The sequence below is a fragment of the Heterodontus francisci genome, chromosome 16 (assembly GCF_036365525.1).
Source record: "Heterodontus francisci isolate sHetFra1 chromosome 16, sHetFra1.hap1, whole genome shotgun sequence".
NCBI lineage: Eukaryota > Metazoa > Chordata > Chondrichthyes > Heterodontiformes > Heterodontidae > Heterodontus > Heterodontus francisci.
In genome coordinates, this window is record NC_090386.1 from 18854232 (window position 1) to 18879604 (window position 25373).

Consider the following 25373-nt stretch of genomic DNA (forward strand, 5'->3'; position numbering starts at 1 on the left):
TTCCTGTAGATTGGAAGGTGGAAAATGTCACCCCACTATTTAAAATGGGAGGGAGAAAGAAAACAGAGAATTGCAGACTTGTTAGGCTTACATCAGTAGTAGGGAAAATGCTAAAATCTATTCTGAAGGATGTGATAAATGGCCACTTGTATAATAATGATCTGACTGGGCATAGTCAGCATGGATTTATGAATGGGAAATCATGTTTGACGAACCTGTTGCAGTTTTTTGAGGATGTTACTAACATAATTGATAAAGGGCAGGTGGTAGACATAGTATACTTGGATTTTCGGAAGGTTTTGATAAAGTTCCCCACAGGAGGTTGGTTAGCAAAATTAAAGCACATGGGATAGGAGGCAATATACTGGCATCGATTAAGGATCGGTTAACAGGCAGAAGAGTAGGAATAAACAGGTTATTCTCACGTTGGCAGGCTGTGACTAGTTGGGTACCACAGGGATCAGAACTTGGGCCCCAGCTGTTTACAATATATATCAATAATTTGGATGTTGGGACCAAATGTAATATTTCCAAGTTCACGATGACACAAAACTAGGTGAGAATGTGTGTTGTGAGGAAGATGCAAAGCAGCTTCAAGGGGATTTGGACAGACTTAGTGAGTGGGCAAGAACATGGCAGATGGAATATAATGTGGAAAAATGTGAGGTTATCCACTTTGGTAGGAGGAATAGATGTGCAGAGCATTTCTTAAATGGTAAGAGATTAAAAAGTGTTGATGTACAAAGAGACCTGGATGTCCTCGTCAATAAGTCACTGAAAGCTAACATGCAGGTGTAGCATGCAATTAGGAAGGCTAATGGTCTGTTAGCCTTTATCGCAAGAGGATTTGAGTTCAGGACTAGTGAAGTCTTGCTTCAATTGTATAGAACCTTGGTTAGACTGCACCTGGAGTAATGTGTACAGTTTTGGTCCCCTTACCTTAGGAAGGATATTATTTCCATAGAGGGAATGCAACGAAGGTTCACCAGACTTGTTCCCGGGATGGCGGGACTGTCCTATGAAGAAAGTTTGAGAAAACTGGGCCTGTATTCTCGAGCGTTTCAAAGAATGAGAGGTGATCTCATTGAAACCTACAAAATACTTAAAGGGATAGACAGGGTGGATGCAGGTAAGATGTTTCCCCTGGTTGGGGAGTCTAGAACCAGGGGACACAATTTCAAAATAAGGGGGATGCCACTTAGGACAGAGATGAGGAGAAATATCTTTACTCAGAGGATTGTGAATCTTTGGAATTCTCTACCTCAGAGGACTATGGAAGCTCAGTCATTGAGTATGTTTAAAGTAGAGATTGACAGATTACTAAATACAAATGACATAAAAGGATATGGGGATAGTGTGAGAAAAAGGCATTGAAGTGGATGATCAGCCATGATCATATTGAATGGCGGGGCAGGCTCTATGTGCCGAATAGCCTCCTGCTCCTATGTTCCAATGTTACACTGCACTGCTACAGCCTCTCCATATATATTACAGCATCCCTACAGTCTTTGCATACATTACCACACTGCTACAGCATGTCCATATATCACAGCACTGTTCCAATCTTTTGGTACATTATTGCATTGCTACAGTCTCTCTCTATATATGACAGCATTACTACAGTCTCTCCATATATTATCACACTGCTACAGTCTCTCCATATATGACCACATGCTAAAGTCTGTCCATATATCACTGCACTGCTACAGTCTGTCCCTACATTAACATAATGCTGCAGTATCTACATAGATTACTGCACTGTTACAGTGATTTTTTTATTTATTCCTGGGATGTGGGCGTCACTGGCTAGGCCAGCATTTATTGCCCATCCCTAATTGCTCCTGAGAAGGTGGTGGTGAGCTGCTTTCTTGAACCGCTGCAGTGCATGTGGGGTAGGTACACCTACAGTGCCGTTAGGAAGGGAGTTCCAAGATTTTGACCCAGCGACAGTGAAGGGACAGTGATATAGTTCCAAGTCAGGATGGTGTGTGGATTGGAGGGGAACTTGCAGGTGGTGGTGTACCCATGTAATTGCTGCTCTTGTCCTTCCAGGTGGTAGAAGTCGCGGGTTTGGAAGGCGCTGTCTAAAGAGCCTTGGTGCATTGCTGCAGTGCATCTTGTAGATGGTACACACTGCTGCTACTGTGTGTCGGTGGTGGAGGGAGTGAATATTTGTGAATAGGGTGACAATCAAGCGGACTGCTTTATCCTGGATGGTGTTGAGCTTCCTGAGTGTTGTTAGAGCTGCACTCATCCAGGCAAGTGGAGAGTATTCCATCATACTCCTGACTTGTGCCTTGTAGATGGTGGACAGGCTTTGGGAAGTCAGAAGGTGAGTTACTCGCCTCAGCATTCCTAGTCTCTGACCTGCTCTTTCAACCGTGGTATTTACATGGCTACCCCAGTTCAGTTTCTGGTCAATGGTAGGCCCCAGAATGTTGAATGTAATGTCATTGAATGTCAAGAGGAGATGGTTAGATTCTCTCTTTCTGGAAATGATCATTGCCTGGCACTTGTGTGGCACAAATGTTACTTGGTACTTATCAGTCCAAGCATGGATATTGTCCAGGTCTTGCTGTATTTCTACATGGACTGCTTCAGTATCTGAGGAGTCACGAATGGTGCTGAACATTATGCAATCATCAGCGAATATCCCCACTTCTGACCTTAAGCAGCTGAAGATGGTTGGGCCTAGGACACTACCTGAGGAGCTCCTGCAGTGATGTCCTGGAGCTGAGAACTTGACCTCCAACAACCACAACCTTTGCGCGAGGGATGACTCCAACCAGTGGAGAGTTTTCCACCTGATTCCCTTTGACACCAGTTTTGCTACGGCTCCTTGATGCCATACTTGGTCAAATGTTGCTTTGATGTCAAGGGCAGTCACTCTCATCTCACCTTGAGTGTGTCCATATATTACCACACTGTTACAGCCTGTCAATATATTACTGCACTGCTACTGTCTGACAATATATAATTCCACACTGTTACAGTCTGTCTATATATTATAACACTGCCTACAATCTCTTGTTCGAAGGATTTTGTTTTATCAGTAAAAACTTAGGATTCTGTGTGTTTTAAAAAAACTGAGAAAAGATTTCAGTGGACATTAAGACACCTGAACTTTATGGATGTTTTGAAAGGAAGTTGAACAGGAGCTGAATTTGTAAACAAGAACAGGAAAGCAGGTAATTTCAAGAAAATCAGTAAGGGGTTTGACCTCAGAGCTATTTGTTGAGTGACAAGAGAGAGAGAAAAGTTTCAGTTTCAGTTTTGAACTTTAAAAAAGCTAGTCAGTTTGGACAAAAAACAGGCATTTGAAATTTGACTGACCTGCCTGGAGATCACTGCACTGCTGCAGGCTGTACATACCTTGCCACATGCTACAGTGTGTCCATATATTACCATACTGTTACATTCTGTCCATATATTATTGCATTGCTACAATGTGTCCATATGTTACCACACTGCTACATTCACTCCATATATTACTGCACTGTGACTGTCTGTCCATATATTATGATAATGCTACAGTTTCTTCCTATATTACCACCTTGCTGCAATCTGTCCTTATAATAATCCACTGCTACAGTCTATCCATATATTAGCACACTGCTACAGTATGTCCATATATTACCATGCTGCTGCAGTCTCCATTTTTACTGCACTGCTACAGTCTATCAATACAACATTGTGTCCTTATATTACCACACTACTGCAAAGTCTCCATCTGTTACTGCACTGCTACAGTGTGTCAATATATTACCACACTTTTACAGTCCCTGTATATATTACTGCACTACTACAGTCTCTCCATATATTACAACAATGCTGCAGTCTATCCATATATTACCACACTGTTACAATATATTCATATATTACTGCTCTGCTACAGTCCCTTCATATATTACTGCTCTGCTACAGTCTGTCCATATATTGCCACAATGCTACAGACTATCTATATATTACCACCCTGCTACAGCCTCTGCATATATTTCCATACTGATAAAATCTGTCCATACATTACAACACTGCTACAGTCTATCCATATATTACCACACTGCTACAGGCTTTTCGTATATTACCATACTGCTACAGTGTGTCCACATATTACCACAATGCTAACTGCTACAGACTATTCATATATCACCATGCTGCGACAGTCTCTGCATATATTACCACACTGCTAGAGTCTCTCCATATATTACTGCACTGCCACAGACTTTCCATATCTTACAGCACTGATATAGTCTCTCCATATACTACGGCACTGCTCCAGTCTATCCATATATTACCACATTGCGACAGTCTCACCCCATGTTACTGCACTGCTACAGTGTGTCCATATATATCCTGCACACTACAGCCTTTCAATATATTACCACACTGCTACATTCTCTCCATATATTACAGCACTGCTGCAGTCAGTCCATGTATTTCCACACTGATACAATGTGTTCATATATTACGCACTGCTAGCATCTATACATATATTACAGCACTGCTACTTTCTATCTTCAATCCAGTTGATCACACCATCATCCTCCAACATCTCTCCCCTGTCAACTGGCAGAGTGGGACTCACCTGCTTCCATTCTCATCTATCCAATCATAGCCAGAGTATCACTTTCAATGGATTCTCTTCCTGTTCCCGTAGTTACATCTGGTGCCTCCCAAGGATCTATCCCGGCCCTCTCCTACTTCTTATCTGCATGCTGCTCCTCGACGACATCATCCAAAAACATAATGTTAGTTTTCGCTTGTATTCTGACGACATCCAGTTCTATATCACAACCACCTCTCTCCACCTCCCCGCCATTGCTAAATTATCAAACTGCTTATCCGACAGCCTGTACCGGATAAGCAAAAAATTCTGCAATCAAATAATGAGAAGACTGAAGTCATTATCTTTGGACCCCATCACAAACTCCGTTCCCTTGATAGCAAATCCATCCCTCTCCCTGGCGACAGTCAGACGCTGAGCCAGACTGTTTACAACCCCGATGTCATATTTGACACCGAGATGTGCTTCTCGCCACATATTAGAGCCATCACTAAGACCGCCTATTTCCACTTCTGTAACATCTGACTCTACCCCTGCCTCAGCTTATTTGCTGCTGAAAGCTTCATTCATTCCTTCATTACCTCTAGACTTGACTATTCCAATAAACTCCAGGTTGGTCTTCCACATTCTACTCTCTGTAAGCTTGAGGCCATCAAAAATCTGCTGCCCATGTCTTAACTCGTACCAAGTCCCATTCCCTCATCACCCCTATGCTCACTGACCTACATTGTCTCCCAGTCTGCAATGCCTTAATTTATAAACTTCTCATCCTTGTTTTCAAATCCCTCCATAAACTCGTCTTTCCTTATCTCTGTAATCTCCTCCAGCCCCACAACCCTCCAAGGTATCTGTGCTCCTCTAATTCTGACCTCTTGAGCATCCCTGATTTTAATCGCTCCACCATTGGCAGCTGTGCCCACAGTTGCCTAGGCCCTAAGCTCTGGAATTCTCTCTTTAAACCTCTCTGCCTCTCCACCTCGCTTTCCTCATTTAAGACACTCCTTACATTCTACGTCTTTGACCAAGCTTTTGGTCATCGGACCTAATATCTCCTTATGAGGCTCCATGTCTAATTTTGTTTTTTAATTGTCCTGTGAAATGCTTTGGGATATTTAATTTTGTTGAAAGTATTGTGGAAATACAAGTCCTTATTGTTGGTCTGAAGAACTTTGAATGAGATTTGATCAATTTGATCAATTTAACATAATAGAACAACATCACCAAGAACTTCAGGGACACAGCTCTACTCAAATACTTAGCACAAAATCAGGAAATGCATTGTGACCACCAGCAACAGAAAACCAGAGGCAAAATGTGCAGACAGTCTGATTCCCTTCCTGCATCCACTAAGATTAAACATGATGACGAAGCACATTAGCTGTGGCTGGTGGTATTCTCTGGCTGGTGGTATTAGATTTTCCTGCCTCATAACTCAGCACAATCTGAGACAGTCTTCGAAAATCCAAGAATCATTCACAGGAGGCAAAACACACCATTCAGAGGCTCATGAACTGAGAACAAATAGCAGTTAGCAAGATAAAAAATGGGAAACAGAGTGAAGCAGACAGGAGAGAGAGAATGAGTGAAGCAGACAGGAGAGAAAGAGTGAAGCAGACAGGAGAGAGAGAATGAGTGAAGCAGACAGGAGAGAAAGAATGAAGCAGACAGGAGAGAGAGAATGAGTGAAGCAGACAGGAGAGAAAGAATGAAGCAGACAGGAGAGAGAGAATGAGTGAAGCAGACAGGAGAGAAAGAGTGAAGCAGACAGGAGAGAGAGAATGAGTGAAGCAGACAGGAGAGAAAGAGTGAAGCAGACAGGAGAGAGAGAATGAGTGAAGCAGACAGGAGAGAAAGAGTGAAGCAGACAGGAGAGAGAGAATGAGTGAAGCAGACAGGAGAGAAAGAATGAAGCTGACAGGAGAGAGAAAATGAGTGAAGCAGACAGGAGAGAGAGAATGAGTGATGCAGACAGGAGAGAGAGAATGAGTGAAGCAGACAGGAGAGAAAGAATGAAGCAGACAGGAGAGAGAGAATGAGTGAAGCAGACAGGAGAGAAAGAGTGAAGCAGACAGGAGAGAGAGAATGAGTGAAGCAGACAGGAGAGAAAGAGTGAAGCAGACGTGAGAGAGAGAATGAGTGAAGCAGACAGGAGAGAAAGAGTGAAGCAGACAGGAGAGAGAGAATGAGTGAAGCAGACAGGAGAGAAAGAGTGAAGCAGACAGGAGAGAGAGAATGAGTGAAGCAGACAGGAGAGAGAGAATGAGTGATGCAGACAGGAGAGAGAGAATGAGTGAAGCAGACAGGAGAGAAAGAATGAAGCAGACAGGAGAGAGAGAATGAGTGAAGCAGACAGGAGAGAAAGAATGAAGCAGACAGGAGAGAGAGAATGAGTGAAGCAGACAGGAGAGAGAGAATGAGTGAAGCAGACAGGAGAGAAAGAATGAAGCAGACAGGAAAGAGAGAATGAGTGAAGCAGACAGGAGAGAAAGAGTGAAGCAGACAGGAGAGAGAGAATGAGTGAAGCAGACAGGAGAGAAAGAGTGAAGCAGACAGGAGAGAGAGAAAGAGTGAAGCAGACAGGAGAGAAAGAGTGAAGCAGACAGGAGAGAGAGAATGAGTGAAGCAGACAGCAGAGAAAGAATGAAGCTGACAGGAGAGAGAAAATGAGTGAAGCAGACAGGAGAGAGAGAATGAGTGATGCAGACAGGAGAGAGAGAATGAGTGAAGCAGACAGGAGAGAAAGAGTGAAGCAGACATGAGAGAGAGAATGAGTGAAGCAGACAGGAGAGAAAGAGTGAAGCAGACAGGAGAGAGAGAATGAGTGAAGCAGACAGGAGAGAAAGAATGAAGCAGACAGGAGAGAGAGAATGAGTGAAGCAGACAGGAGAGAGAGAATGAGTGAAGCAGACAGGAGAGAAAGAATGAAGCAGACAGGAGAGAGAGAATGAGTGAAGCAGACAGGAGAGAAAGAGTGAAGCAGACAGGAGAGAGAGAATGAGTGAAGCAGACAGGAGAGAAAGAGTGAAGCAGACAGGAGAGAGAGAATGAGTGAAGCAGACAGGAGAGAAAAAGTGAAGCAGACAGGAGAGAAAGAATGAGTGAAGCAGACAGGAGAGAAAGAATGAAGCTGACAGGAGAGAGAAAATGAGTGAAGCAGACAGGAGAGAGAGAATGAGTGATGCAGACAGGAGAGAGAGAATGAGTGAAGCAGACAGGAGAGAAAGAATGAAGCAGACAGGAGAGAGAGAATGAGTGAAGCAGACAGGAGAGAAAGAATGAAGCAGACAGGAGAGAGAGAATGAGTGAAGCAGACAGGAGAGAAAGAGTGAAGCAGACATGAGAGAGAGAATGAGTGAAGCAGACAGGAGAGAAAGAGTGAAGCAGACAGGAGAGAGAGAATGAGTGAAGCAGACAGGAGAGAAAGAGTGAAGCAGACAGGAGAGAGAATGAGTGAAGCAGACAGGAGAGAGAGAATGAGTGATGCAGACAGGAGAGAGAGAATGAGTGAAGCAGACAGGAGAGAAAGAATGAAGCAGACAGGAGAGAGAGAATGAGTGAAGCAGACAGGAGAGAAAGAATGAAGCAGACAGGAGAGAGAGAATGAGTGAAGCAGACAGGAGAGAAAGAATGAAGCTGACAGGAGAGAGAAAATCAGTGAAGCAGACAGGAGAGAGAGAATGAGTGATGCAGACAGGAGAGAGAGAATGAGTGAAGCAGACAGGAGAGAAAGAATGAAGCAGACAGGAGAGAGAGAATGAGTGAAGCAGACAGGAGAGAAAGAATGAAGCAGACAGGAGAGAGAGAATGAGTGAAGCAGACAGGAGAGAATGAGTGAAGCAGACATGAGAGAGAGAATGAGTGAAGCAGACAGGAGAGAAAGAGTGAAGCAGACAGGAGAGAGAGAATGAGTGAAGCAGACAGGGGAGAAAGAGTGAAGCAGACAGGAGAGAGAGAATGAGTGAAGCAGACAGGAGAGAAAGAATGAAGCTGACAGGAGAGAGAAAATGAGTGAAGCAGGCAGGAGAGAGAGAATGAGTGATGCAGACAGGAGAGAGAGAAAGAATGAAGAAGACAGGAGAGAGAGAATGAGTGAAGCAGACAGGAGAGAAAGAATGAAGCTGACAGGAGAGAGAAAATGAGTGAAGCAGACAGGAGAGAGAGAATGAGTGATGCAGACAGGAGAGAGAGAAAGAGTGAAGCAGACATGAGAGAGAGAATGAGTGAAGCAGACAGGCGAGAAAGAGTGAAGCAGACAGGAGAGAGAAAATGAGTGAAGCAGACAGGAGAGAGAGAATGAGTGATGCAGACAGGAGAGAGAGAAAGAATGAAGAAGACAGGAGAGAGAGAATGACTGAAGCAGACAGGAAACAACAACTTAGATTTATATAGAACCTTTAACATAATAAAACGTCTCGAGCTGCTTCACAGGAACCACATAAGGAGATATTAGGTCAGCTGACCAAAAGCTTGGTCATAGACGTAGATTTTAAGGAGTGACTTAAAGGAAGAAAATGAGGTGGAGAGGCAGAGGTTTAGGAAGGGAATTCCAGAGCTTGGGGCACAGTTACCAATGGTGGAGTAATTAAAATCGAGGATGCTCAAGAGGCCAGAATTAGAGGAGGGTAGATATTGTGGAGGGTTTTGGGGCTGAAGGAGATTTCAGAGATAGGGAGGAGTGAGGCCATAAAGGGATTTGACAACAAGGATGAGAATTTTAAAATTGAGGCATTGCTTAACCGGGAGTCAATGTAGGTCAGTGAGCACAAAATGGAAGGGAATGGGACCTGGTGTTCACAGGGATACAAGCAACAGAGTTTTGGATGACCTCAAGTTTATGGGAGCTGTAATATAGGAGTCCAAACAGGAGAGCATTGGAATAGTCAAGTCTAGAGGTAACAAAGGCATGAGTGAGGGTTTCAGTAGCAAATGAGCTGAGACAGGGATGAAGTTGGGTGATGCTACGGAGGTGGAACTAGACGGTCTTAGCGATGGCACAAATATGTGGTCAAAAGACAACCTCAGGGTCAAATATGACACCAAAGTTGCAAACAGAGTGGTTCAGCCTGAGACAGCTATCAGGGAGAGGAATGGAGTCGGTAGCTAGGGAAAGAAGTTTGTGGCGAGGACCGAAAACAATGGTTTTGGTCTTCCCATAATTTAATTGAAGGAAAATTTTGCTTTTCTCATATTGGATGTCAGATAAGCAGTTGATAATTTAGAGACAATAGAGGATTCAGGGGAAGGGGCGATGAGATAGAGCTGGGTGTCATCATTATCGGCATGGAGCTGATACTGTGCTTTCAGATGATGTCGTCAAGGGACAGCATGAGGAAGAGAAATAGGAGAGGGGCCAAGGATAGATCCTTAAGGAGATTCCAGAGCTAATGGTGTGGGAGCAGGAAGAGAAGACATTGCAGGTGATATTCTGGCTATGATTAAATATATAAGAATAGAACCAGGGTGTGCAGTCCCACCCAGTTGGATAACAGTGGAGAGAGAGAGATACACACAGGCAAGAGATGGAGAGAGAGAGTGAAGCAGAGAAGAAAGAGAGAGAGTGCAGCAGTCAGGAAAGACAGAGAGTGAAGCAGCCAGGAAAGCGAGAGAGTAAAGCAAGTAAAGCAGACAGGAAAGAGAGTAGAACAACAGGAGAGAGAGAGAGTGAAGCAGGGAAAAGAGAGAAAGAGAGAATGAAGCAGACAGGAAAGAGAGAGAGAGAGGGAAGCAGGCAGGAAACAGAGAGAGAGAAAGTAAAGTAGACAAGAAAGAGAGAGATGAAAGTTGAGAAACATGCCAATAAAAAAGTAGAAATAGGAATTTGATGACAGCACTAAGATGGAGACATCAGTGTAAAGAGGCTAGACAAGGCAGAGCCCCTATCTGTCGGTGATGGTGAATGAAATGTTCTCACAGTACACTCGCCCTAAAAGCTGGAGAGCTGGAACACATTATCCACAATATCCGTTCACCTCAGAGACTGATGGAAAGAATGTTGTGCTCACCAGTGGAGTTGTGTCCCTTTGCAGAGGTTGAATCGATCCACAGTAGCAGGGTGCTGAGGGTGAGGATGAGTAGGTATGGGGACCGTGCTCCCATGTCTGATAGTGAAGAAGCTGTACCGAGTGAGACTGCAGACACACAGAGGCTGAAACACATCTACAGCCAGACTGAGCGCCAGGCTAAGTCTCATTACCTCAAGTATTTCAAGTATTCACACTGGGCCCCAGCCTTGTGTTTATACATAAGGTCCCCACAGTAACTTTATGCCAATTAACACAGAAATATGTTTCCAATTTATTTGCATTCCTCAGGGTCTTAGTGCCACCCCATAATTCAGAACGGGCTTTCTTTTTAACAAGTAGAGTTTTGGTCAACTTTTTACATGCAGGAAGTTTAGGAATTCCAATTCTTAAAACAGAGGCATTGGAGAAGGTGCAAAAATGATTTACAAGTATGATACTAGAACTGAGAGGTTGTACCGATGGGAAAAGACTGAACAGGATGGGGCGCTTTTCTGTAGAAAAGGGAAGACTGGGAGAGATCTTCAAGCTATGAAAAGGTTTAATAGGGTAGATGTAGAGAAGTTTCCATTTGTGAATGAGTCCAAAACTGGGGCCCATAAATTTAAGATAGTCAGTAATAAATTCAATAGGGAATGAAAGAGAATTTTCTTCACCCTGAGAGTGGTTAGAATGTGGAATCACTACCACATGGAGTAGTTGACATAAATAGCATAGCTGCCTCTAAGGTAGATTAACACATGAGGAAGAAAGGAGTAGGAGGATATAACTGGGATTAGAAGAGTAGGATAGGAGGAACTTCATGTGGAGTATAGACATAGATTTGTTAGGTGAAATGCCCAGATTTAGTTAACAGTCAAACTGTGCGTGAACATTTGTCAAATAGTGATAATAATATAATTGAGTTCAATATAATGTTTGAAAAGGTAAATCATGAAACCGATGTTTTTAGATTTAGGCAAGGCTGGTTTTAATGGGATGAGACAGAGACTGTCCAGAGTAAACTAGGCAAATCTGTTAATGCGTAAAATAACGAGATCAGTGGGAGGTGTGAAAAAGAGAATAGTAAGAGCTACAAAAAGGATTAAATGAGTTAAAGTACAAAATAATCCTGAAGCACTTCAAGGCAGGTTTAAAACTTTGCCTGACAAAGGGTCTTATGATGTTATGGTGCTATTTGGCCCACTTGCATTTATCCCAGGACAGCTAATCCACACAAATAAAGCCACGTTAGGGTTTTACTAGGTGATAATTGGTTTGCAAAGTGCTTTGCAAAGCCTGTTGTTGGTCTGGTGGAGCACAGAAAAAACATGTACATTAAGCACTGGATGATCTTCACAAAGTTTTGAACAACTCTGAATGGAGGTTGAGTTCACTGATATAGAGAAACTGGGGAAAAAAAGGTATTCTGTATGTGTTGGAGCACAAGCTGATTGAGCCCAGTCAGAGCAGTTGGAGCTCCCCAGTTGTGCTCACAACCAATCCTGGGTAAAAAAAAAAAATAAATGAACCAGAGTATTGCTATGACAGTGAGATTAATGAGTGTGTGTGTCGTTTCTTTTCAATTTGTGACCTCATAATGAAATGTTTCTGTCTTCACATTTAGTTTCGCGTAGTGGGGAGGGTCATGCTAACTTAAATAAAAGCAAAATACTGCAGATGCTGAAAATCTGAAATAAAAACAAGAAATGCTGGAAATACTCAGCAGGTCTGGCAGCATCTCTGGAGAGAGAAGCAGAGTTAACGTTTCAGGTCAGTGACCCTTCTTCAGGACGAGCAGAGGCTAGAAATGTAATAGGTTATGAACAAATAAAGTGGGGATGGGGCAAGAGATAACCAAAGAGAAGGTGTTGATAGGACAAGGTTACAGAGAATAACTGACCAGAAGGCCTTGGAGCAAAGGCAAATGGTATGTTAATGGTGTGGTGAAAGACAAAGCGTTAATACAGAGAGGGTGTTAATTGACAGAAAAATAGAACAACCTGGCCCAAAGCACAAATATGAAAAAAAAGCAGTGGGTAGGCACATGATAAAAAAATGAATGATGAAACAAAATGAAATAAAATAAACAAATAAAAAATAGTTGAAAATAAAAAGGGGGGGGGGGGCCCATCATGCTCTAAAATTATTGAACTCAATGTTCAGTCCAGCAGGCTGTAGTGTGCCTAATCAGTAAATGAGATGCTGTTTCCCGACCTTGTGTTGAAGTTCACTGGAACTCTGTAGCAATCCCAGGACAGAGATGTGAGCATGAGAGCAAGGGGAAGTGTTGAAATGGCCAGCAACCGAAAGCTCAGGGTCCTGCTTTTGAACTGAGCAGAGGTGTTCCACAAAGCGGTCACCCAGTCTGCGTTTGGTCTCCACAATGTAGAGGAGATCTGAATTTATATATTTTTTAAAGCCATTTAAAAAAGACAAATAGAAAATGACTTTACTAGCAGCTTAAGATGGTGACCTAATTTGCAAAACTGTACCCTACATTGCAACTCCTGTGAGGAGAAAGATGAAATGTCTGCTCAGTCCCCAGCAAGAACCAACACCCAGGAAGTTTAAAGAAGCTACTTGTTCTTTTTAGCAAGAAGAAGAAATACTGATAACTGCTGTGTTTGAGTCACTGAGTGACTGTCATGTGACAAGCTCCTCCCCATCTGTGGTTTTCAGCTTGTGTCTTTCTGCAGCAAAGAGACGCTTCTGGACTCTGACACATAAAGACCTAAGCAGGGAGGGGGAGGAGGGGTGTTGGGGGGAGGGGGGGTTGGTGGGGAGGGGTTTCTCTCTCTCTCCATTCCAGCTTTAAAGCTTTCAAATCCTGCCTGTTGACTGATTACCTCTGCATACTCCGGCTACAATCAGAAACCCCGTTGAAAGAAATCATCTGCATCTCTGTCTCCAAGAGACCCGCCGAACCAGTCATCTACCTCTTCAAACTAAAAGCCTCAGGACCACTGAATTCAGCTAGCAGCCAGCCGAATCACCAAACTCCACAGACTGTATACCCCCTTTTTCCATGGACTCTAACACAACTAGTCTATCTTTCCCCACTCTGTTACCTATTTGTGTGCATGTAAACCTCTATTGTGTGTGTGTGTGAGTGAAAGTTGGAGTGTATTTTATTATTTTCAGTAGTTCCGTGTAGGTACAATAAAGTTAACATTGTTAACTCAAGAAAATCTGTCCAGTTGGTTCTTGTTATGATCATAGCAAGAAAGTAATCAAACACCTACTGAATTGGCCAGTACATCTACTTTAAGAAAGAATTAAATCTGTTGTGGTCAAACAATGAGAGGGAAAACAGGGAAGCCCTTCGACCCCTTCTCACTTGACCATAACAGCACCCTGTCTCTCACTATCAACACCCTGTATCTCCCCATCAGCACCATTGGCACCGAATTGGCACCTTGTGTCCATCTATCAGCACCGTGTCATAGAAACATAGACATAGAAAAATAAGAGCAAGAGTAGGCCATTTGGCCCTTCGGGCCTGCTCTGCCATTCAAAAAAGATCCTGTCTCTCCATCAGCACCCTCACTCACTCTAACCTGTCCCCCTCTGAACTTGAGGCACTCCGTTCTCTCAGGTCTAACCCCGACATGGGCAAACCTGCAGACAAGGGTGGTGCTGTTGTTGTATGGCGTACCGACCTCTACCTTGCAGAAGCTCAACTCCAACTCACAGACACCTCTTCCTACCTCCCTCTGGACCATGACCCCACCACCGAACATCAAGCCACTGTCCAAAGGACTGTCACTGACCTCATCTCCTCTGGAGATCTTCCCTCTACAGCTTCCAACCTCATAGTCCCACAACCCCGGACAGCCCGCTTCTACCTCCTTCCCAAAATCCACAAACGGGACTGTCCCGGCAGACCCATTGTGTCAGCCTGCTCCTGCCCCACTGAACTTATTTCTTCCTATCTAGACTCTATCTTTTCTCCACTGGTCCAGTCTCTTCCCACCTACATCCGTGACTCTTCTGTCGCCCTACGTCATTTTGACAATTTCCAGTTTCCTGGTCCCAACCGCCTCCTCTTCACTATGGACGTCCAATCGCTTTACACCTCCATCCCCCACCAGGATGGTTTGAGGGCTCTCCGCTTCTTCCTGGAACAGAGGCCCAACCAGTCCCCATCCACCAACACCCTCCTCCGCCTGGCTGAACTTGTTCTCACATTGAACAACTTCTCCTTCAACTCCATGCATTTCCTTCAAGTAAAAGGTGTCGCTATGGGTACCCGCATGGGTCCTAGTTATGCCTGTCTTTTTTGTGGGATATGTCGAGCATTCTTTGTTCCAGTCCGACTCAGGCCCCCTCCCCCAACTCTTTTTCCGGTACATTGATGACTGTATCGGTGCCGTTTCCTGCTCCTGCCCCGAACTAGAAAACTTTATCAACTTTGCTTCCAATTTCCACCCTTCTCTCACCTTTACATGGTCCATCTCTGACACTTCCCTTCCCTTCCTCGACTTCTCTGTCTCCATCTCTGGGGATAGGTTGTCTACCAATATCCATTATAAGCCCACTGACTCCCACAGCTACCTCGACTACACTTCTTCACACCCTACCTCCTGTAAGGACTCCATTCCATTCTCCCAGTTTCTCCGTCTCCGATGCATCTGCTCTGATGATGCTACCTTCCATGACGGTGCTTCTGATATGACCTCCATTTTCCTCAACCGAGGATTTCCCCCCACTGTGGTTGACAGGGCCCTCAACCGTGTCCGACCCATTCCCCGCACCTCGACCCTCACCCCTTCCCCTCCCTCCCAGAACCGTGACAGGGTTCCCCTTGTCCTCACTTTTCATCCCACCAGCCTCCATATCCAAAGGATCATCCTCCGCCATTTTCGCCACCTCCAGCGTGATGCCACTACCAGTCGCATCTTCCCCTCCCTTCCCCTGTCAGCATTCCGAAGGGATCGTTCCCTCCGCGACACCCTGGTCCACTCCTCCATTACCCCCACCACCTCGTCCCCGTCCCAGGGCACCTTCCCTTGCAATCGCAGGAGGTGTAATACCTGCCCATTTACCTCCTCTCTCCTCACTATCCCAGGCCCCAAACACTCCTTTCAGGTGAAGCAGCAATTTACTTGTACTTCTTTCAATGTAGTATACTGTATTCGCTGCTCACAGTGTGGTCTCCTCTCCATTGGGGAGACCAAGCGCAGACTGGGTGACCGCTTCGCGGAACATCTCCGCTCAATCCGCAAGCAGGACCCTGAGCTTCCGGTTGCTTGCCATTTCAACACTGCCCCCTGCTCTCATGCTCACATCTCTGTCCTGGGATTGCTGCAGTGTTCCAGTGAACATCAACACAAGCTCGAGGAACAGCATCTCATCTACCGATTAGGCACACTACAGCCTGCCGGACTGAACATTGAGTTCAATAATTTCAGAGCATGACAGCCCCCCACTTTACTTTCATTTTTAGTTATTTTTTCTTCCTTCTTTTTTTTTTACATTCCTTTTTAAATTTTTTACATTTTTTACAATCTTTTTTTGCATTTATTTCATTTCATCTTAGTTTGTTCAGTTTGCTTACCCACTGTTTTTTTCAGGTTTGCACTTGCTGCTGTTCAATATTCAGGATATTCACACCTAATCTGTACTAATGCTTTGTCTTTCAACACACCATTAACATATTGTTTGCCTTTGCTCCGTGACCTTTTGGTCAGCTATGTGGCCTGGTCCAATCTGCACCTTCTCCTTTGTTATCTCTTGCCCCACCCCCACCTCACTTGTTTATAATCTGTGACTTTTCTAATATTTGTCAGTTCCGAAGAAGGGTCACTGACCCAAAACGTTAACTCTGCTTCTCTTTCCACAGATGCTGCCAGACCTGCTGAGTGAATCCAGCATTTCTTGTTTTTGTTTCATTCCATCAGCACCCTGTATCACTCCACCAGCACACTATATCATTCCATCAGCACCCTGTATCTCTCCATGAGCACCCAGTATCATTCCATCAGCACCCTATTTCATTCCATCAGCACCCTGTATCCTTCCATCAGCACCCAGTATCTCTCCCTCAGCACCCTGTATCATTCTATGAGCACCCTGCATCATTCCATCATCACCCTGTATCACTCCATGAGCACCCAGTATCTCTCCATCAGCACCCTATTTCATTCCATCAGCACCCTGTATCCTTCCATCAGCACCCAGTATCTCTCCCTCAGCACCCTGTATCATTCTATGAGCACCCTGCATCATTCCATCATCACCCTGTATCACTCCATCAGCAGCCTGTATCTCGCCATCAGCACACTGTATCATTGCATCCAATCCCTGTATCATTCCATCATCACCCTGTATCATTCCATCAGCACCCTATATCGTTCCATCAACACCCTGTATCTCTCCATCCGCACCCTGTATCATTCCATCAGCACCCTGTATCATTCCATCAGCACCCTGTATCACTCCACCAGCACACAATATCATTCCATCAGCACCCTGTATCATTCCATCAGCCCCCTGCATCTCTCCAACAGCACCCAGTATCATTCCAACAGCACCCTGTATCATTCCATCAGCACCCTGTATCTTACAATCCGCACCCTGTATCTCTCTGTCAGCACCATGTAACCCTCCATCAGCACCCAGTATCATTCCATCAGCACCCTCTATCATTCCATCAGCACCCTGTATCTTACAATCCGCACCCTGTATCTCTCTGTCAGCACCATGTAAACCTCCATCAGCACCCTGTATCCTTCCATCAGCACGCTGTATATTTCCATCTGCACCCAGTATCATTCCATCAGCAACCTGTATCTTTCCATCAACAGCCAGTATCTCTCCATCAGCACCCTGTATCTCTCCAGAAGCACCCTGTATGACTTCATCAGCATCCTGTGTCCATCCATCATCACACTGTATCACTCCATCTGCTCCTTGTATCTCTCTATGAGCACCCGGTATCATTCCATCAGCGCCCTGTATCCTGCCATCAGCACCCGTTATCGCTCCATCAGCACCCTGTATCACTCCACCAGCACACTTTCTCATTCCATCAGCACCCTGTATCATTCCATCAGCACCATATTTCGTTCGATCAGTGCCCTGTATGATTCCATTAGCACCCTGTATCTCTCCATGAGCACCCGGTGTCATTCCATCAGCACCCTATTTCATTCCATTAGCACCCTGTATCACTCCACCAGCACACTATATCATTCCATCAGCACCCTGTATCTCTCCATGAGCACCCGGTGTCATTCCATCAGCACCCTATTTCATTCCATCAGTGCCCTGTATCGCTCCATTAGCACCCTGTATCACACCACCAGCACACTATATCATTCCATCAGCACCCTGTATCTCTCCATGAGCACCCAGTATCATTCCATCAGCACCCTATTTCATTCCATCAGCACCCTGTATCCTTCCATCAGCACCCAGTATCTCTCCCTCAGCACCCTGTATCATTCTATGAGCACCCAGTATCATTCCATTAGCACCCTGTATCACTCCACCAGCACACTATATCATTCCATCAGCACCCTGTATCTCTCCATGAGCACCCGGTGTCATTCCATCAGCACCCTATTTCATTCCATCAGTGCCCTGTATCGCTCCATCAGCATCCTGTATCACACCACCAGCACACTATATCATTCCATCAGCACCCTGTATCACTCCACCAGCACACTATATCATTCCATCAGCACCCTGTATCTCTCCATGAGCACCCAGTATCATTCCATCAGCACCCTGTATCATTCCATCAGTGACCAGCATCCTTCCATCAGCACCCTGTATCACTCCACCAGCACACTATATCATTCCATCAGCACCCTGTATCTCTCCATGAGCACCCAGTATCATTCCATCAGCACCCTATTTCATTCCATCAGCACCCTGTGTCATTCCATCAGCACCCGGTATCTCTCCCTCAGCACCCTGTATCATTCCATCATCACCCTGTCTCTCTCCATCAGCACCCGGTATCTCTCCCTCAACACCCTGTATCATTCTATTAGCACCCTGTCTCTCTCCATCAGCACCCTGTATCTCTCCATCAGCACTCTGTATCATTCCATCGGTACCCTTTATCGTTCCTTCAGTACTCTATATCATTCCATCAGCACACTGCATCTCTCCATCAGCACCCTGTATCATTCCATCAGCACCCTGTATCTCTCCATCAGCACCCTGTATCTCTCCATCAGCACCCTGTATCGTTCCATCATCACCCTGTATCTCTCCATCAGCATCCTATATCGTTCCATCAACACCCTGTATCTCTCCATCCGCACCCTGTATCATTCCATCATCACCCTGTATCTCTCCATCAGCACCCTATATCGTTCCATCAGCACCCTGTATCACTCCACCAGCACCCTGTATCTCTCCATGAGCACCCTGTATCATTCCGTCGGCACCCTGTCTCTCCATTGGCACCCTGTGTCATTCCATCATCACCCTGTATCTCTCCATCACATCCTTTATCATTACTTCAGTACCCTATATCATTCCATCTGCACCCTGAATCAGTCCATCAGCACCCTGTATCATTCCGTCTGCACCCTATCTCTCCATTGTCACCCTGTGTCATTCTATCAACACCCTGTAGCTCTCCATCGGCACCCTGTGTCTCTCAATCAGCACTCTGTCTTTCCATCAGCACCCTATGTCCATCCATCAGCACCCTGTATCTCTCCATTAGCACCCTGTATCATTCCATCAGCACCCTGTCTCTCCATCAGCACTCTGTCTCTCCATCCGCACCCTGTGTCATTCCATCAGCACCCTGTATCTCTCCATCAGCACCCTGTATCTCCCGACTAGCACCATGTAACCCTCCATCTGCACCCTGTATCTCTCCACTGGCATCCTGTATCTCCCCATGAGCACCCTCTATCATTCCATCAGCACCCTGCATTTTACAATCAGCACCCTGCATTTTACAATCAGCACCCTGTATCTGTCCATCAGCACCCTGTATCTTTCCATAAGCAGCCAGTATCTCTCCATCAGCACCCAGTATCATTCCATCAGCACCCTATATCTCTCCATCAGCACCCTGTATCTCTCCATCAGCACCTTGTCTCTATCCATCAGCACCCTGTGTCCATCCATCAGCACACTGTGTCATTCCGTTAGCACCCTGTATCTCTCCATCAGCACCCTGTATCTCTCCATGAGCACCCTGTATCTCCCGACTAGCACCATGTAACCCTCCATCTGCACCCTGTATCTCTCCACTGGCATCCTGTATCTCCCCATGAGCACCCTCTATCATTCCATCAGCACCCTGCATTTTACAATCAGCACCCTGCATTTTACAATCAGCACCCTGTATCTGTCCATCAGCACCCTGTATCTTTCCATAAGCAGCCAGTATCTCTCCATCAGCACCCAGTATCATTCCATCAGCACCCTATATCTCTCCATCAGCACCCTGTATCTCTCCATCAGCACCTTGTCTCTATCCATCAGCACCCTGTGTCCATCCATCAGCACACTGTGTCATTCCATTAGCACCCTGTATCTCTCCATCAGCACCCTGTATCATTCCATCAGCACCTTTTCTCTCCCTCAGCACCCTCGATCTCTCCATCAGCACCTTATATCTCTCAATCAGCTCCCTGTGTCATTTCATCAGCACCCTGTCTCTTCATCAACACCCTGTATCTGTCCACCAGCACCCTGCTCCTGTCCATCAACACCCTGCATCTCTCCATCAGCACCCTGTATCTCTCCATCAGCACCCTGTATCTCTCCACCAGCACACTTTATCGTTCCATCAGCACCCTGTATCTGTCCATTAGCACCCTGTATCTCTCCATGAGCACCCAGTATCTCTCCCTCAGCACCCTGTATCATTCCTTCGGAACCCTTTATCGTTCCTTCACTACTCTATATCATTCCATCAGCACCCTGCATCTCTCCATCAGCACCCTGTATCATTGCATCCAATCCCTGTATCTCTCCATCAGCACCCTGTATCTCGCCATCAGCACCCTGTATCATTGCATCCAATCCCTGTATCTCTCCATCAGCACCCTGTATCATTCCATCAGCACCCTGTATCTCGCCATCAGCACCCTGTATCATTGCATCCAATCCCTGTATCTCTCCATCAGCACCCTGTATCATTGCATCCAATCCCTGTATCTCTCCATCAGCACCCTGTATCATTCCATCATCACCCTGTATCTCTCCATCAGCACTCTATATCGTTCCATCAACACCCTGTATCTCTCCATGAGCACCCTGTATCATTCCGTCAGCACCCTGTCTCTCCATTGGCACCCTGTGTCATTCCATCATCACCTTGTATCTCTCCATCAGATCCTTTATCATTACTTCAGTACCCTATATCATTCCATCTGCACCCTGCATCATTCCATCAACAGTCTCTGTCTCTCCATCAGCACCCTGTATCTCTCCATCAGCACCCTGTATCGTTCCATCATCACCCTGTATCTCTCCATCAGCATCCTATATCGTTCCATCAACACCCTGTATCTCTCCATCCGCACCCTGTATCATTCCATCATCACCCTGTATCTCTCCATCAGCACCCTATATCGTTCCATCAGCACCCTGTATCACTCCACCAGCACCCTGTATCTCTCCATGAGCACCCTGTATCATTCCGTCGGCACCCTGTCTCTCCATTGGCACCCTGTGTCATTCCATCATCACCCTGTATCTCTCCATCACATCCTTTATCATTACTTCAGTACCCTATATCATTCCATCTGCACCCTGAATCAGTCCATCAGCACCCTGTATTTCCGTCTGCACCCTATCTCTCCATTGTCACCCTGTGTCATTCTATCAACACCCTGTAGCTCTCCATCGGCACCCTGTGTCTCTCAATCAGCACTCTGTCTTTCCATCAGCACCCTATGTCCATCCATCAGCACCCTGTATCTCTCCATTAGCACCCTGTATCATTCCATCAGCACCCTGTCTCTCCATCAGCACTCTGTCTCTCCATCCGCACCCTGTGTCATTCCATCAGCACCCTGTATCTCTCCATCAGCACCCTGTATCTCCCGACTAGCGCCATGTAACCCTCCATCTGCACCCTGTATCTCTCCACTGGCATCCTGTATCTCCCCATGAGCACCCTCTATCATTCCATCAGCACCCTGCATTTTACAATCAGCACCCTGCATTTTACAATCAGCACCCTGTATCTGTCCATCAGCACCCTGTATCTTTCCATAAGCAGCCAGTATCTCTCCATCAGCACCCAGTATCATTCCATCAGCACCCTATATCTCTCCATCAGCACCCTGTATCTCTCCATCAGCACCTTGTCTCTATCCATCAGCACCCTGTGTCCATCCATCAGCACACTGTGTCATTCCGTTAGCACCCTGTATCTCTCCATCAGCACCCTGTATCTCTCCATGAGCACCCTGTATCTCCCGACTAGCACCATGTAACCCTCCATCTGCACCCTGTATCTCTCCACTGGCATCCTGTATCTCCCCATGAGCACCCTCTATCATTCCATCAGCACCCTGCATTTTACAATCAGCACCCTGCATTTTACAATCAGCACCCTGTATCTGTCCATCAGCACCCTGTATCTTTCCATAAGCAGCCAGTATCTCTCCATCAGCACCCAGTATCATTCCATCAGCACCCTATATCTCTCCATCAGCACCCTGTATCTCTCCATCAGCACCTTGTCTCTATCCATCAGCACCCTGTGTCCATCCATCAGCACACTGTGTCATTCCATTAGCACCCTGTATCTCTCCATCAGCACCCTGTATCATTCCATCAGCACCTTTTCTCTCCCTCAGCACCCTCGATCTCTCCATCAGCACCTTATATCTCTCAATCAGCTCCCTGTGTCATTTCATCAGCACCCTGTCTCTTCATCAACACCCTGTATCTGTCCACCAGCACCCTGCTCCTGTCCATCAACACCCTGCATCTCTCCATCAGCACCCTGTATCTCTCCATCAGCACCCTGTATCTCTCCACCAGCACACTTTATCGTTCCATCAGCACCCTGTATCTGTCCATTAGCACCCTGTATCTCTCCATGAGCACCCAGTATCTCTCCCTCAGCACCCTGTATCATTCCTTCGGAACCCTTTATCGTTCCTTCACTACTCTATATCATTCCATCAGCACCCTGCATCTCTCCATCAGCACCCTGTATCATTGCATCCAATCCCTGTATCTCTCCATCAGCACCCTGTATCATTCCATCATCACCCTGTATCTCTCCATCAGCACTCTATATCGTTCCATCAACACCCTGTATCTCTCCATGAGCACCCTGTATCATTCCGTCAGCACCCTGTCTCTCCATTGGCACCCTGTGTCATTCCATCATCACCTTGTATCTCTCCATCAGATCCTTTATCATTACTTCAGTACCCTATATCATTCCATCTGCACCCTGCATCATTCCATCAACAGTCTCTGTCTCTCCATCAGCACCCTGAATCAGTCCATCAGCACCCTGTGTCATTCTATCAACACCCTGTAGCTCTCCATCAGCACCCTGTGTCTCTCAATCAGCACCCTGTCTTTCCATCAGCACCCTATGTCCATCCATCGGCACCCTGTATCTCTCCATTAGCACCCTGTATGTCTCCATCAGCACTCTGTCTCTCCATCCGCACCCTGTATCTCTCCATCAGCACCCTGTATCTCTCCATTAGCACCCTGTATCTATCCATCAGCACCCTGTATCTCTCCATCAGCACCTTGTATCTCTCCATCAAACCTTGTATCTATCCATCAGCACCTTGTATCTATCCATCAAACCTTGTATCTATCCATCAAACCTTGTATCTATCCATCATCACCCTGTATCATTCCATTAGCACCCTGTATCTGTCCATCAGCACCCTGTATCAATCCAACAGCACCCTGTATCATTCCATGAGCACCCTCTATCATTCCATCAGCACCCTGCATTTTACAATCAGCACCCTGTATCTGTCCATCAGCACCCTGTATATTTCCATAAGCAGCCAGTATCTCTCCATCAGCACCCAGTATCATTCCATCAGCACCCTATATCTCTCCAGCAGCACCCAGTATCATTCCATCAGCACCCTATATCTCTCCAGCAGCACCCTGTATCATTCCATCAGCACCCTGTATCTCTCAAGAAGCACCCTGTATGACTTCATCAGCATCCTGTGTCTATCCATCATCACTCTGTGTCACTCTATCAGCACCTTGCATCTCTCCATTAGCACCCTGTATCTCTCCATCAGCACCTTGTCTCTATCCATCAGCACCCTGTGTCCATCCATCAGCACCCTGTATCATTCCATCAGCACCCTTTCTCTCCCTCAGCACCCTCGATCTCTCCATCAGCACCTTATATCTCTCAATCAGCTCCCTGTAGCATTTCATCAGCACCCTGTCTCTTCATCAGCACCCTGGATCTGTCTACCAGCACCCTGCTCCTGTCCATCAACACCCTGCATCTCTCCATCAGCACCCTGTATCATTCCATCAGCACCCTGTATCTCTCCACCAGCACACTTTATCGTTCCATCAGCACCCTGTATCTGTCCATTAGCAACCTATTTCATTCCATCAGTGCCCTGTATCTCTCCATCAGCACCCTGTATCTCTCCCTCAGCACCCTGTATCATTCTATTAGCACCCTGTATCATTCCATCATCACCCTGTCTCTCCCCATCAGCACACTGTATCATTCCATCAGCACCCTGTATCTCTCCCGCAGCACCCTGTATCATTCTATTAGCACCCTGTCTCTCTCCATCAGCACTCTGTATCATTCCATCGGAACCCTTTATCGTTCCTTCAGTACTCTATATCATTCCATCAGCACCCTGCATCTCTCCATCAGCACCCTGTATCATTCCATCAGCACCCTGTATCACTCCACCAGCACCCTGTATCTCTCCCTCAGCACCCTGTATCATTCTATTAGCACCCTGTATCATTTCATCATCACCCTGTCTCTCTCCATCAGCACCCTGTATCATTCCATCAGCACCCTGTATCTCTCCCGCAGCACCCTGTATCATTCTATTAGCACCCTTTATCATTCCATCATCACCCTGTATCTCTCCCTCAGCACCCTGTATCATTCTATTAGCACCCTGTATCATTCCATCATCACCCTGTCTCTCTCCATCAGCACCCTGTATCACTCCAACAGCACCCAGTATCATTCCAACAGCACCCTGTATCATTCCATCAGCACCCTCTATCATTCCATCAGCACCCTGTATCTTACAATCAGCACCCTGTATCTCTCTGTCAGCACCATGTAACCCTCCATCAGCACCCTGTATCAATCCATCAGCACGCTGTATATTTCCATCTGCACCCAGTATCATTCCATCAGCAACTGTATCTTTCCATCAACAGCCAGTATCTCTCCATCAGCACCCTGTATCTCTCCAGAAGCACCCTGTATGACTTCATCAGCATCCTGTGTCCATCCATCATCACACTGTATCACTCCATCTGCTCCTTGTATCTCTCCATTAGCATCCTGTATCTCTCAATCAGCACCCATATCATTCCATCAGCACCCTGTATCTCTCCATCAGCACCCTGTATCATTCCATCAGCACCCTGTATCACTCCACCAGCACCCTGTATCTCTCCCTCAGCACCCTGTATCATTCTATTAGCACCCTGTATCATTTCATCATCACCCTGTCTCTCTCCATCAGCACCCTGTATCATTCCATCAGCACCCTGTATCTCTCCCGCAGCACCCTGTATCATTCTATTAGCACCCTTTATCATTCCATCATCACCCTGTATCTCTCCCTCAGCACCCTGTATCATTCTATTAGCACCCTGTATCA

General features: G+C 46.0%; 1 protein-coding gene across 1 annotated transcript in view; it reads right to left on the minus strand.

The window, feature by feature from the left end:
* The window catches only part of wfdc2 (WAP four-disulfide core domain 2), a 269502-nt gene that overhangs the window by 43973 nt on the left and 200156 nt on the right, over positions 1 to 25373 (minus strand). Inside the window, exons 21-22 of the mRNA XM_068048456.1 lie at positions 11272 to 11353; positions 10567 to 10709 (exon numbers count right to left, since the gene is read on the minus strand). Of these exons, the coding sequence (XP_067904557.1) occupies positions 10567 to 10709; positions 11272 to 11353 (225 nt within the window). The remainder of the gene's footprint in view (positions 1 to 10566; positions 10710 to 11271; positions 11354 to 25373) is intronic.